We start from the raw sequence: 16,030 nt of genomic DNA, 5'->3' as shown, positions 1-16,030 counted from the left end.
CATCCTCCTGGACTCACGGCTGTCTTTTGAAGAGCATATGACGGCCGTAGCCAGGAGGACTTTTTATCAGGTTCGCCTGATTCGCCAGTTGCATCCCTTTCTGGATCGGGACTCGTTACGCACGGTCACTCACGCCCTTGTCACCTCACGCCTGGATTATTGTAATGCTCTCTACATGGGGCTCCCCTTGAGAAGCACCCGAAGGCTCCAACTGGTCCAGAATGCGGCCGCGCGGGTGGTAATGGGAGCAATGTGGCGCTCTCATGTAACCCCCCTCCTGCGCGAGCTGCACTGGCTCCCAGTGGTCTTCCGGGTGCGCTTCAAGGTTTTGGTTACTATCTTTAGAGCGCTCCATGGCTCAGGACCAGGGTACTTACGAGACCGCCTCCTGCCACCAATAGCCTCTCACCGACCAGTTCGCTCCCATAGAGAGGGACTCCTCAGGGTGCCGTCGGCCAAACAATATCGACTGACGGCCCCCAGGGGGAGAGCCTTTTCTGTGGGGGCACCTACCATCTGGAACGGGCTTCCCCCAGAGTTACGAAACATCCAAGACTTACGCATATTCCGCCGAGCCCTGAAAACATTTCTATTCCAACAAGCTGGTCTGGCCTAACTCTCCCTTTTTAATTGGCTTTTAAACTGTCTTTTAAATTGGGTTTTAAACCTCTTTAGATAAATTTGGATGTTTTTTTTTAATCTTTGAGCCTAAATTACTTAATCTGTTTCTTAATAGTTTTTAACTTCTATATGTATTTGTATTTATTATGGCTGTTCACCGCCCTGAGTCCTTCGGGAGTAGGGCGGTATACAAATATGAAAAATAAATAAATAAATAAATAAATAAATATAAAACACACAAAACCAATAATCACACTAAAAACAAAAATAAATATGATCAGTAGCAAAATCCCATCTCAACACACACATTGTAAAAGTTCCCACCAATTGCCAAACCTCCATTGCCAAAGCCATGTCTTAAAAGCCATCAGAGTTGCAGCCAATCTAAGATCTGTGGAAATGATATTCCAAAGGGTGGACACCACAGCAGAAAAGGCTGTCTTTCTGGATCCTGCTAGATGACACTTTCGTAGATGGAGCCCATAATATGCTTCTGCTGAATCTGATGGGACAGGTAGATGCAACTGGGGAGGGGCAGACATGAAGCTGGCTATTTCCAGCATACTGATAATACCTCACCAAATGAGTTCATATAGATCAAGGGTGTCAAACTGATGGCCTGCGGGCTGGATGCATCACGTACCGGCCATAGCCACGCCAGCTCTGCGAAGGGGGAAAACATCACAAATCACATGATGGCAATGTGACACTGAGTTTGACACCTGTGATATAGATGTTGAACAGGAGTGGAAAGAATATTGAATCCTGAAAAATCCCCACCAGGCAGGGGATGAAGACAGGACCTCTCATTCCCAATCAACATTGATTGGAACCAATCCCAGAGAAAGGAGGAAAAACAACACAGGATACCCAATACAGTGCTACACATTCCCAATTCCCAGAACTGGTTCAAAAGTATGCCATGGTTTGAAAAGGATACCACAGTATCAAAAGCCACTGAGAAGTCAAGGAGAATAAGGATGGAAGTGCTACTCCTATCCTGCTCATGCCAGAGGTCATCCAAAAGTACAACCAATGCTATTTGAATCCCATACAAATCATAGTATGATTCTATTGCTTATTTGTACCCTATGACTATCATTAGGTATTGTACCTTATGATTCTTGATGAATGTATCTTTTCTTTTTATGTACACTGAGAGCATATGCACCAAAGACAAATTCCTTGTGTGTCCAATCACACTTGGCCAATAAAGAATTCTATTCTATTCTATTCTCTACCCAGGCCTGAAATCAACTGAAATGGGTCTAGATAATCAGTTTCATCCAGGATCCTCTGAAGCTATTGTGCAACCTCCTACCCAATAACTTTCCCTAAAAATAGAAAAATGAATACTGGACAAAAGTGTTTTAGTTAGTTACATCTAGCAATGGCTTATCAAGAGGGTGAATTGATATTTATTCCTGGTTAATATGACTGTTTTCAACAGACAGGGAAGTAAACATTATCATTCTTCTCAAAAAAATAAACCTCTGAGGAATTAATTATACCAGTTGATGATAATACAAAATAATCAAGAAGTTTAAAATGATAACATGGGGAAAAAAAACTAAATCTGAACTAGCTAAATTTACCTAATTGTGGTTCTATTTACACTTACCAGAAAGCAGACTCAATGATACTTGTCTCAGAATTGCAATCGAAGGAGTGTACTGTGAATATTTTCCATTTGTCTAATACTTTGAGTGTTTAGATGTCTGATAATTATTATAGCAAAACTCTTGGCAATTATATCCTCTGAGCATAATTATTCTTAAGTGGTAGATCAAGACTGAAACTGAGACAGAATAGTTGAACCAAACCCTTTTCAATAACTACTTGGGAGTTTCTTCCCTAATGGAGTATTTACTTTCTCATCACAGTTGGTATTAGGAGAAAACTTAAGATATATTTTGTGCAGTTAGCATTGCTTATATTTAATTTTCAAGGTACTGCTGTTTTGAATAATTTTATTTACAATGTTAATTTGTGTAGTTATGTACACCATTTAATCATTTTAGCCGTTGTCTATCCACTGCAGGATGAAGGCTGCTTCTGCATGTTTCCAACCAATACAGTCCTGAGCTTTCTTTTGCTAGTTTGTTTTAAATATATTTTTATAAACCACCATGTGAAAATACTGCACCTGAAAAACAAGTTAGAAAATTTCCCAGTACTTTGAAGAGACTTAGTGAAGCAGAGACCTCCTTTAAGGACTGTAGTACACAAATCTATGCAGCAAAATCCCTTTTATAGAAGTCTTAAATGTTGCCTACTCCCAAGTGAATGTGCTTGCGAAAGGGACAATCTTGTGCCCAGTGGTGATTCCTATTAGTCTCAGCCACTAATACAATACTAATTGCATTCACACACAGCCCGCTTGCCCAGAATAAACCATGGTTTTCCACAATATTTTGGGTTTGACCACATAGATTGGATGAACACGCAATGAAATCAGCTACAGCTTGGTAGTCTAACTTGTAACTAGGTCATGCAAATACAGTCATGGAGCAGAAGAATTGGAGATGATCAACTCTTGTTTTAAGACCTCGGCTCGAGGCTGGGTTATTAACAGCCCCAAATTGACCTGCCGTAATTCCCTGGTTCATCCGCGTCTTTTTACTTTTCCTTTGTAATTGGGGAAAGAGGGCAAAAGCCGCAAGAACAGAATCCCTTCCGAAGTAGCAGGTAAAGACGAGTCTCATTCGCAGCCAGCTTATTCCGAACTAACAGAGCTCCGTCAGCCGAATAAAAGAGGGATCGAACAGCCTCATAATGTGAAGGTTTGGTTGGGGGGGATTCTATTTTGAAACGTGACTACAATTCTTTATGTAATGCAAGCGACCGGTGGTGCAACGATCGAAGAGCCCTTCCTCGGACTCGCCTTGCGCTAGCATTCCAAGTAATCATATCGCTTTGATAAAGGGATCCACCCCTCCCGCAGCTTGCAATGGTGCAGCCCACTCTATCGCCTCTTTCTGCTGCAAGCATAGACCCCGCCCCTGTGCAGTGGGAGGGGAGGGGAGGGGGGGGAGGCGGCGCGCTGCCCTAAAGCGTGGCCAGCCATTAAGAAACGAGGCGGGAGAGAGGCTCTCGGCAAACTTAATGCCGGAGCTGCGACGCCGAGGGGTGGAGTTCGGCGCTTCTGCCTGCCAGAGTCGCGTTCGCCTGCCTTGCCAGGAGCGGCGACTTGCCTGAGCGCCCAGCACCGTCGCCCGAGCGGAGCCTGCCCGGCTGCTGCAGTGGCTGCTGGCAGGAAGCTCGGCGCGCCGAGAGGACGCAGGCGGGCACGAGCGGTGCTCCAGGGGAACCTGCCATGGCGCGTCTGCGGCTCCTGCTTCTCGTCCTCTCCCCGGTCCCTGGGCTGTGCCTGGGTGAACGGAGCAGCAGCGCCATGGAGGAGATCGCCACGGAGAAAGAAGCGGAGGAGAGCCACCGGCAAGACAGCGTGAGCCTCCTGACGTTCATTGTCCTCCTCACCCTGACTATTCTCACCATCTGGCTTTTCAAGCACCGCCGGGTCCGCTTCCTCCACGAGACCGGCCTGGCCATGATCTACGGTGAGTGAGTCGCAGGCTCTTTTGAGAACCGCGGCATCTGGGCATTCCCGCTGCTGCAGTCCGGCTCTTCAGGACCACCGCTAAAACCCGGTACCAGTTTTCCATTTAAAAGTAATCAGTGCTGGGTGGGCATTTAAATACATGTGCGCACGTCTCTCTGTGTCTCTAGAAAGCCTTTCTTTACTTCCTTTTTCCCCCTTTGGCTTATTTGACAGATCGCAGGGGACAAATGACAAACGGGGTTTTGTATGTGTGAAATGCCGGTTCACGGTCACTCCTGTTCCTCCCTTCCTCCCCCAAACACTTGGTGTGGCTTCATTCTTCACTGATGACTTTTCAGCACATCCATTGGTATTAATTTCAAGATGAATATTTTCCAGTTCTACCTGCTGTGTTCGCCTTGCCTTGGCCTTTAAATAGGAACTGGCAATATGATCTCTAACAAGGGAACGGGGCAACCCAACCTCTTGCATCTTTTGCTTTGTTATGTGCACAAATGTTTTATCTGTCTGTATTAGGAAGATTAATTGAGATTAATATTCTACAGGAAAGGATAAACGTTTCTCATGGTCACATGATTTTCCTCTCCATCTTTACTTGGAGATTAAACTCTTCCCTCCACACCTTTCTGCTACAATTCATTTAATTCACTTGCTGCATCAGACGCAGTTTGTTCCTATTTAATATTTGGCTCTCTTACAGGTTTGAGAAGAGGGTAGAATGGCCTAAAATTTGGGTATTGCCAGATGTTCTTTTGCTCAAGAAAACTCAATGGCATGATTTTGGCTGTCATTATTGGGTGTCATTTCCCCCCCCCTTCAATATGTGAAAGGTTGCTCTCTCAATGCATTTTCTATTGTTTCTTTCTTATGATATTCATTTTATATTATATCAAAGGATCATCATTCTTTCCTTTTGCATAATAAAAAGTAATATGAACTGTATCTTTTTGGATGCTGTTACTACTTAGATAATCTTCTTACAGATGTATTATAGTATTCTAAAATATATATTGAATTTTCAAGTCCTATCATGAAGGTTGTTGATTAATGGAACAAATAAAGATGTGGGGTGGAAGTTGTTAGTGCCTATACTTAATATTTGAATTGTGGCTTGTGATATGCTGCTTTTGACTACCATGTGCCTTATTTCTGCACCATACACACGGAACTTTTTTTTTTTTTTGGTTATTGATACCTTGAAATTTGTAGAAGGTGAAACAAACCTTTCAATGGGATGACTTTTTCCAGTTCAACTAGCTCTGTGTGTTTATGTGTTACTCTTTGGCTTTTAGTGCTGTTTTTTCCCTCCTCTGATTGTACTGGAACTAGATACTAGGAAAGATTACACAATGTATCATAAGTCCATTGTGAGTGATTAGGCAACCAAATGAACAGTGTACCCTTCAAAGGGTTTCAGGATGCACGACAAAGTAAAAATGAGACCAGGGATTTATTTGTTCCTGCCATCTGAAGTAGCACAGGCTTGTGATCAGTTCAGTGCCCGCCAGATTTGATTAATGAGTGGTGCAGAGGGTTATATGTGAATCTACAGTGACAGCATGTAACCTTGTGATGATTTGCTCTTTAAGACTTATTTGCAGTATTCAAATTTGGGTCACCTTTTAAGTTTTGTGTTTAATGTTGGTAGCTGGCATAGGAAAAAAAGACCTAAGAATTGGCAACTGTCTCTATTTAACTTTCTCTGATAGAGACGCATATTCTGGTAAAGATCCACCAATGGATGTTTACCCAGAGCAAAAAAGCATGTTTCTTTTCCAGTGGCTACTCTGTGTCTTCTTAAAAGTTAACTGCTTGAAAAGTTATGGAATTTTCCTCTTCTGAGGTTTCTCAATTTTGACTGTCTCCTTAGTCACTTCCTTGCTGCATTGCTGTGTGATATTGTAGCTGCTTTTTTTTTAATGCCCCAGATCCCTGCAGATCTTGAAAGACAGACCAGAACCTGCTGTACACTATAATCCTGCCTTATTTTGTTTTAGAAATAAGCACCATGAGCTCAGCAATACTTTTCTTTTTATTATAACCATTTTCATCTCTTGTTTTTCTGGCTTCGTGTGTACAACTTTGTAGAAAACCGCATAATTAAATTATTCATGCACTGGATTTATATCCCATTTTTCCTCAGGAGGTCAGAGGGCATACGTAGGAATCCCTTTTCCATCATGATCACTGTGTGGCTGAGTTGAGTATAACTGGCCCAGTGTCCCCCACTGAGATTTTAGGGCTGAGGGTGAACATGATCCTAGTCCTTAAGGTGATTGCTTCATTACATGGACTTCCTATAATGAGCAATCGCAAATAATAATTTTTTTTTTCCTCCATTGAAGATTGAGGACCTTCTTAAAATTGCTTTTTTGTCCATTTTTTAGAGAAGCTGCTCTTCTGGGATCTGATTAGAATAATCTGCAACACAAGCTGCACAGCTAGTAAAGGAGAAAGGGCCACTTTGACATTTTTTAAAAATAGCAGTGGGCTGCAAAGGAATACCTGTCACACCGATCAGCTGTTTTGGTGGCTAACACAATAATGGCAGCACTGGAGCTAGCAGTACTGGTAAGTCCTGGAGGCATTGGATGTGCTTGGCAGTGTGTCTTTCAGAGCAGTGGCAGATCGTGCTTGGCAGCAGTAATATTTAGTGGCAGCAAATTGAGTTTTTAAAAAACACTGTAGGCTTCACAAGGCTTTTTGGAGGGCCCCATGTTATGCAGGCCTAGTTACAGGTTTTATGCTACACAAGAAGTTTTGAAATTAGTAATATTTATAGAATGCACAGATAGCTATTAATAGGCTATATATTTAACCTTTGTGGGTATTAGTCTATATCTTTACTGAATTTTTTTTTTGAGTTTTCTTCATGATTATAACACTCTCTTATTATACTGTCTTTTCTAACATTTTTTTTGTTAAGCTTTTATCGTTATAAAATCAAGAAAATTGGCAGGTGCTGTATATTTTCATAAGGAAAGGATTGCAAACAGGAACAATGTTCACTTTGTTTAGGTAAAGCCTTCAGAGTATATTGTACTTTTAAATTACATAAACAAAAACATGTTTTGTCCTGAGGTGCTTCAACCTAAATTGACAATAATATCAGGAAGGCAAGTGAGCAGGTGCAGTTATACAAACTTAAGTTTTGTGTCCACTGTAGACCAAGAAACTAATTCAGCCTTCCCCTATAAAATAATATCTAGGTCAACTGGACTTAATTCTTTAGCCGTTATCAGTTATGTGATATACTACAATATCAATATCAAAATATCTGGCTTTCACTGTAACATAAATGTACAATTATTATGATTTGAAGCTTGAAATATAGTTAATGTCCTCTTTCAACTGTTTGTGCCAGATAAAGGATCTCAAGATTGTGGGTTGCCTATCTTGGGAACTGGATGGCCACTGAAAAGTTGTATTTACTGGTATGTGCATGATAAATCTATACTGAATCACAGGCTCATGACCTAGCTTCAAATTGACTCACTTAATTAAACTAACTTTGTGGGTCCTTTTTCATACAATTATAGAATAGGAAGAGAACTGCAGAGTTCAGCTACCTATCCTGCCTGTTTGGTACAGGATTTGCTAGAGCATTTGGAATGGAAGGTTATCCAGATTTTATTTGAAGATCTCCAGTGACAGGAACTTATCACTCCAGAAAGCAACTGATTCCAATAGTGATATGTAAGAAAATTCCTCCAAATATCTAACCCAGGTATACTTTCCTTTTAATTTCATCCCATTTGTCCTGTCACGTAGGACAATAGAAATCAGGTTAACTCCTCTTCTACAGATAGTTATCGACTTACAACCATAATGGAGCCCAGGATCTCCATCATAAGTCATGACGGTCATAAATCGAAGCACCTATGTAACCAACTCATTTTTATGATCTTTTTTGCAGCAGTCATAGAGTGAACACAGTGGTCCAAAAGCAAATGTGGTGTCTATAAAGCAAGTTCATTCCTATAATTGTTTTTTCTTTGCTAGAAACCAGCCAAAATGGCTGGAATTTGGAAAAGAACAGTGTTAATTATGCTCATATGACCATGGAACACTGCAACTAGCTGTAAAATTGAGCCAGTTGCCAACTACTCAAAATGGAGTCATGTGACTGCACATGCCACTGTCAGAACTCCACAACCAGGTTGTAAATTCAACCTGGGGGATCTGTCATAACTTCAGTCGCAAAGCAACCAGTAGTTAAGCAACCTGTACAGGTAGTCCTTCAAAGTTACAGCGGCACTGAAAAAAGTGACTTATGACTATCTTTCACATAATCATTACAACATTCCCATGGTCACATGATCAGAATCCGGTCACGGCAACTGGCATGTATTTATGATGGTTGCAGACTCCAAGGAGTCATGTGATCACCTTTTGTGATCTTGTGACAAGCAAAGTCAGTGGGGAAGCCAGATTCATTTAATAACCATGTTACTAACTTAATGACCGTTAAGTGAATCACTTAACTGTAGCAAGAAAACTCATTTTAACAACTGTCTTGCTTACCAATGGACATTTTGGGCTCAATTGTGGTTGTAACTCAAGGGCTAACTGTATATCGGTGTTGCTCAACGTTAGCAACTTAAAAGGTGCTGACTGAGGAATTCTGGGAGTTGAAGTCCATACATCTTAAAGTTGTCAAGGTTGAGAAACCCTGCTCTATAGGACAACCATTTAAGATACCTGAAGAGTTCAACAATGTCTTTCCTCGGTCGTCTTTCTCTTTTGGTAACTTAAGGCAAGCTCTAATTCCATTTCTTTGTGGGGAAATCTTTTGTCCTCCAAATGTTGCAGCATTATAATTCCTACCATTTTTATAGTGAAATGCTTCTTGGAGCTACTGTCAGTGTAGGTCAGCAATGTCCAGAGGGTCATAGGTTATATTCACCTACACAAATGTCTAAAGCCATGATATTTTGGTGATTTGAGAAATGTTATATTCTATTGTGTAGTGTTTTCTGGGCTGTATCTTGAGCATGACAATAACAACTCTCTTGGTTTTGAGGCCCTAAAAGGCTTTTTTAAATTGGCAATCAGAATTAATGCTCCTTGTGTTATAATTCTAGATATGATTTAAACAGTGAAACTAAGCTTGACTTCTGTAACTTCATGGACACCACTGAACAGTGTGCTTGCAACATAGAGAAATAGTTGGTCATTTGGTTCTTTGTCATGTTTGAAAAGCACGGTTTAGCTTGTAGCCTTGGACTTTACAGATGCTTTATCATCCTGGCAGAATCCTACTCAGCTTTCTAGATCAGCCAGCCGATTAGGTGTTGCATAGAATAAATTTCTTAAATTTACTGTGGCTTGCCCCTGCATTTTGAAATTGCTTTTCCATTACAAGGGAACAGCAGAAACCACAGATTCAACGGCCACGAGTATTCATTTATTTATTTGAACAAAAATATTTTTTTGAGTAAACGTAGTTACACAAGGCCAGGGCAGCTTTTATATTTAAAGAAAAAAAACTGCTAGGAGACCTTAAAATAATTCCTTGTTTTCTAGTTTATTTGGCAGCTTGACCTTGTTAAAAATGTGTTGTTAATCTTGCTTGTTTTACCTTGATGTGATATACACACCCACCCCTTGTGGCAACTAAACCATTGTTTTTGTTGGAGGATGGGCTCATCTCTTATGTTAAACTAAAGCCAAGCACCATGTTATGGATTAGTGCCATGTGTAAATCAGGGTTTATTCTTACTTGTTAAAGACTTAAGGTATTAAAAGTATTCAGTTCTATTTTTTTTCCCTTTTAAATTTTAAACACTGCAGTTTTCTTCAATAGCTCCCTGTAACCCCAGTCCCCATCTTTAAAATACTATACAAGTTTACATTTAGGAATTGGAAATATTTTTTACGGTAATAATGGGATAAGAAGATTGAAGGCAAAACGTGATTTATTTTTTCAGGATTGATAGAGAAGACTGGGACAATAGTTGGCTCAATTCCATGAAAACCATGAAATTTGTGAAGATAACACTGCTAGCTTTTAAATGTACGGTAAATGCCTATAGAAGAGAAAGCAGTGCCTGATGAAAAAGCGGCTGAAATCTCAGAATTGCAGAAGGCTAGAAGATAGTAGAAGTTGGAAAGAGGTGTCAGGGTTGTCTGGAGGAAGAAATGTGAAGTGTTATTTCTTTTCCCTTTTCTTGATGTTAAGGAAGAAATGGTAACACTTTTCTCTGCAAACAACCAAAACCTGATATTACTATTATGCTGACTGAAATTCAAGCAGGAAGACCTGCCATTCTGATTAGCGGTGCACAGTTGCAGCTGGTTAACTTACACATGTTCATATCATTACTTTCCTATGGGACAATACAGGTAGTCCTAGACCTACAAGTTTATTTAGTGACTGTTCAAAGTTACGAAGGCACTGAAAAATATGACTTATTACCGTTTTTCATAGTTACAACCGTTGCAGCATCCCCATGGTCATGTGATCAAAATTTGGATGCTTGGCAACTGGTTCATATTTATGACAGTTGCAGTGTCCCAGGATCATGTGATCCCCTTTTGTGACCTTGTGACAAGCAAAGTCAATGGGGAAGCCAGATTCACTTAACAACCAGGTTACTAACTTAACATCTTCAGTGATTCACTTAACAACTGCACAAGAAAGATCGTAAAATGGGGCAAAACACACTTAACAAATGTCTCACTTAACAAAAAGTTGGGGCTCAATTCAGTGGTGGGATTCAGCCGGTTCGCACCACTTCGGGAGAACCGGTTGTTAACTTTCTGAGCAGTTTGGCAAATTGGTTGTTGGAAGAAATCATTAGGGCAGAGAAGCGGTTGTTAAATTACTTGAATCCCACCACTGGCTCAATTGTAGTCGAGGACTACCTGTAGTAGACAATTGATTGTTTTTATTTGTCTTTGAGCTTACATAGTATCCTAATGAATATATCTTGGATTTAGCGTGTAAACATTGCACACATTAATGGTTAAATGCATTGCACAGTTCCAAAGGAGGATGGTGTAGAAATGTATCTATTTCCCAAAATATGATTCAAAGTCACAACCAGGACTGATAGTTTCCATTTTTCTTTTCCTTGCAGGTCCTCAGTATGCACTTTGCTGGCGATATCACACTCACAATATACCAATGCAGAAACTTGCACGCTTCATATAGGGGTTAGGTAAGTCTGAATCTTTACACCAATATTGTATTTTTTCACTTCTCTTAATATTCTTATTTTATAGCTTGTCCATAAAATAAGAGTATTTTTAAAGGAAAATATGCCATATTGAACAGCAATGCAGAAGTTTCATTTATAGCTATGAACAGGCCTTCCATCAGTTATTGTTGAGGGTGTGATGTCGCCAGCAGAGTGCATCCTGGGCTGGCTTGGCCTGGCCAGTCACTGAGTACCTGGAGATTATATTAAGGTCTCAGTTTTGTGGACATTTTTGAGAACATTACATTTATGAGAGGGAGAAGGCAAAGGTAAGTTGCTATCATAAAATGCCACTTCAGCCTCTAGTCTTTAAGCATTTTCATTGCACCATATTGAAAACCACTAATTCTAGTGTGTAGTGTGATGACTCCCCTGGACACATCCCCAGATACTTCTCCAGGTGTCATTTCAGAGGAGGATGAACCAGTCCCAGGTGTATCAGGATGGGAGTTGGTCAATGAGAAGCTGTCTGAGAAGGATTTGGCTAAAGAGCAGCTGCAGCAGGGCAGCCCTGTGGCTTCAGATGCAGAAAGTACACAGCTGCAGCCAGTCTGATGAGGATGAGGAACTGCCTTCTGCATCTGATCCAAGGGCAGACAAAAGGCAGGAGCAGCAAAGGTCATCCTGATTACTCATGAGAAGGCAGCCTCATCCCTCTTGATGGGCTGTACCAGAGCCTGGCTATTTAGCACAGCAGACAGAGGGAGACGATGGCGGGGACAACATGTTTATTTCCTAACTGCGTGTTTCCTGGTTGTTGTGATTCCTGCCTTGCTTTGGATTGCCAGAATGCCCTGATTTTGGAACATGCCTTGTGATCTCTGGATTTTTCTTGCCTCGTGAATCCTCTTGTGTTGTGAATTTAATTTTACCTGGTGGATTTGTCTTGTTTGGGAAACTTTCAGATGCCTTGTGGACTCATTGGCCATTGCTCTGTGGACTAGCATTAGTCTACTTTTGGCTGGACTTAACTGGGACAGTTCTGGGTGAAGGGAATTGCTGGGAAATATTAGTAAACTTAGTAAATTGTTATGTGTGTGCATGAGTGAGCAGGACAGCACATGGACTAGCTGTAAACTCTGAAGCAAATAAAGAAACCAGTGCCAAGATCTTGGGAAAATAAGTTTCTTAACCTGTGTTTTTGTTTGATGTGACCAAATCAAGTAGAAAAACCTATGAAGGGGAGCTGTGGAGAGTGAGAAGAGAGATACTTAATCACTCACTCTCCTATTATCTCTTCGTTGCAACCTCTTTCTTTCCCTAACCTTTCCCTCTCGGGATATCTTATCTGCCTTACTGATTGTTCTGTTTTTAAAACTATTTTTTTCAGTGAAGTAGTTGGTAAGGAGAGGGATTGAACGGAAAAATTAAGCATCATCCATCTTTTTACAGCTAGTCCTCAACCTGACCACAATTGAGCCCAAAATTTCTATTGCTAAACAAGGAAGTTAAATGAGTTTGCCTCAGTTTATGACTTTTTGCCACAGTTGTTCAGCAAATCACTGCATTTGTTAAGTGAGTCACGGCAGTCAGTATGCATATCTGGCTTCCTCCATTGACTTTGCTTATCAGAAGCTGCCAGGAAGGTTACAAATGGTGATCACATGACGCCAGGACAATGCAACTGTCATACATGCCAGTTGCTAAGCATATAAATTTTGATCACGTGACCATGGGGTTGCTGCAACGGTTGTAACTGTGAAAAACGGTCATAAATCGTTTTTTTCAGTGCCGTTGTAACCAGTGGTGGGTTTGGAAATTTTTTACTACCAGTTCTGTGGGTGTGGCTTAGTGGGTGTGGCATGGCTTGGTGGGCATGGCTTGGTGGGCGTGGCAGGAGAAGGATACTGTAAAATCTCCATTCCCACCACACTCCAGGGGAAGGATACTGCAAAACCTTCATTTCCTCCCAATCAGCTGGGACTTGGGAAGCAGAGAATAGATGGGGGCGGGGCCAGTCAGAATTTTTACTACCGGTTCTCCGAACTACTCAAAATTTCCGCTATTGGTTCTCCAGAACTGGTCAGAACCTGCTGCAACTCACCTCTGGTTGTAACTCTCAACAATCACTAAATAAACTTGTAGGTCGAGGACTACCTGGATTGTCACATAGGAAAGTACTGATATGAATGTGTGTAAATTAACCAGCTGCAACTGTGCACCACTAATCAGAATGGCAGTTCTTCCTGCTTGAATTTCAGTCAGCATAATATTAATATCAGGGTTTGGTTGTTTGCAGAGAAAAGTGTTACCATTTCTTCCTTAATAGCAAGAAAGTAAGTGTAAAACTGCTCATAAATCACTTTTTTCGGTACTGCTGTAACTTCAAATGATCATTAAACAGATGGTTGTAAGTTGAGGGCTATCTGTACTGTTTCTCTGCTGTAAATACCTTTGTCCTGTTCCTCTTTTTGCTTTTGTGGGGGAAATTCTGGGGGAAATTTCATATGAGCTACATAGTATTTTGTTTGTTTCTGAAGATGGGCAGAGTTTCGGTACAGCTGGGGACATGATGCAGGGATCTGCTATACAAAATCTAAGTCCATAATCTTTGGGTTGTCCTAAATCATCTTGGTTGTACAAAGTGAATTCTGATTTTTAATTAAAAAAACTTCTGACAAGGAATGGTTCCATTTTCAGTATACACTATATGTTTTTTCACATGAGTAGTATTATCTCATCATTTGGTTTATGTACCCTAACTAAGAATGATTGTTACAGATAGTCCTCAACCTTCAACCATTACACCAGTGACCATTCCAAGTTATGACAATACTGAAGAAATGGTGGTTACATGGAACTGTCCTAGCATCCTAAATAGTCATATAACCATGATCTGAGCTTGGTAACCCATTTGCACTTACTACTGGTTGCCAAAAACTCCACAATCATGTGATAACCATTTGCAATCTTCCCTTCTGGCTTCCCCAGTCAATAAGAGAGTCAATAAAAGAGAGTCAGTAAAAAAGTCAGTAAGAAAGCCAGCAGTGAATGCCACAAGTCACTAGGATAGCTCTTCCCCTACCCACACACTGTTCCCCAAATCCTTCTGTGCTTGAATTGTGTCAACCACTCACATCCCTCTACACACCCTCCTCAATCCATGCAGAGCCTGTTGTACATGGCTACACCTGACCCCTACTTCTCATACATCCCTCTCACCCTCATGTACCCTCCTTAACACTTCCCTGCATCTCCATGCACCTCACTGGTTTTGGTTGTGGGAAGTCTCCAGGATGTTGCCTCACATAATTACTGTGCAATTGAGTTAACAATGGCAACCGAGACTTCAGGGATTGCCATCGCCAAGTGATGCAGTCAGATCCACCAGCTTCGGCTTGGCGCCTTGCTGGCATTCTGCCATCCATCGGGGAAGGAAGAGGGGAACAAATGGGCAATAAAGCTGTATGCCTTTATTATGGGAAATTGGGAGGGGGGAATTGACAGTTGAGGAAGAACAGAGCATTTTGGAATCCAGTTTGTGCTGGTGCGCTGGCATCTTCAAGGCCATTTGCCCTGAGAGTAGAATTTCACCAACCTGATCACTTCAGTGTTTCCCAAAACATCTCGGCAGTGCTGGATTTTCTACACATGGATGAACCTCGGGGGAAGGACTAGGGGAAACCAGGGGTTTAGTTCTGTATTGACATGCAGGAATTTTAGATTCTGTTTGACTTTTAATAAAAGTGCCTTTTATCTCTTAATAAAAGTGCCTTTTCACTTTAACCAAATGAAGTAAAGAGTTTTACTTCCTTCAGGGATCAGACTTGGGCAGGTCTGACAGATGCAGTTGCACTTTATAACCACATTGCTTATGATGGAAATTCCAGTTCCAATTTGTCCATAAGCCAAGGACTACACATACCACCAAATGATAATGGGAATTACTCAAAACCCCTTTTGATTTCATGGCAGAGGACAGAGCAAATAACATTTGAAACAGTTGACACCTGGTTACTTATCACTGAAATTACAATTTATCTTTTTCCAGACAGAATTCTGGATATTTTAAATTAGTCTAGTACGGAAATAATTTCCAGAATACTGCTTTTTGAAGTGTAGGCTTCCTTCGGGAATTACACTTGGCACTGTTTGACCATTTGGAAGAAGAAAGCAGCCATTGATGAGAACAGCATCTGCAAAAGATGAACTAAGAGTAGGAGTGATAGAGAATGGCAATTCATGAAAAGACTGATTGTCTTGTTGTTCGTATATTTAGTTGACAATATCTTGCATATTCAGTAAGAATTAAGTCTCATATACTTGGACAATTTGATAAACTTAAAATAATGGACTGCATTTAGGATATGATGTTGAGAAAAAAAGAAGTTTTTGAAATGCAGTATTTCTTCCCCTGCCCATCACTGGCAAATCTAAACAATAATAGAGTTTGCCTTGTGTCCTTGTAACTGTATGTTATGCTGCTGCTGATGTTATCCATTCAGTTGTGTCTGACTTTTGGCCAGGTCTACCACATCTTCTGATCTTGTACTGCTTCTTTACGTTGTTCTATGATTTGGCTGCTGTCAGCTTTGATGGTGACTAATAACAACAACTATATAAACTTACTGTATGTAAACCATCAATGCACTAACATGGTGATAGAGCACTTAGGCCTTTCAGCAGATGTCCAAACTGGAAGAGA

General features: G+C 40.9%; 1 protein-coding gene across 3 annotated transcripts in view; it reads left to right on the top strand.

The window, feature by feature from the left end:
• Nucleotides 1-3,708: 3,708 nt before the first annotated feature.
• The window catches only part of SLC9A7 (solute carrier family 9 member A7), a 62,358-nt gene continuing 50,036 nt past the window's right edge, over nucleotides 3,709-16,030 (top strand). For all 3 annotated transcript variants that reach the window (XR_011600374.1, XM_070943397.1, XM_070943396.1), the window contains exon 1: nucleotides 3,709-4,181. Coding sequence is in view for 2 of the 3 variants with exons in the window: in XM_070943397.1 (XP_070799498.1) it covers nucleotides 3,938-4,181 (244 nt within the window). In the remaining variant the exon portion in view is untranslated. The remainder of the gene's footprint in view (nucleotides 4,182-16,030) is intronic.

This window comes from Pituophis catenifer, unplaced genomic scaffold (assembly GCF_029215685.1).
Source record: "Pituophis catenifer annectens isolate HBS135680 unplaced genomic scaffold, rPitCat1.0.hap2 SCAF_4, whole genome shotgun sequence".
Taxonomy (NCBI): Eukaryota; Metazoa; Chordata; class Lepidosauria; order Squamata; family Colubridae; genus Pituophis; species Pituophis catenifer.
Note: the sequence above shows the minus strand (reverse complement) of the source record. Positions and strands in the feature narration are given on the sequence as shown.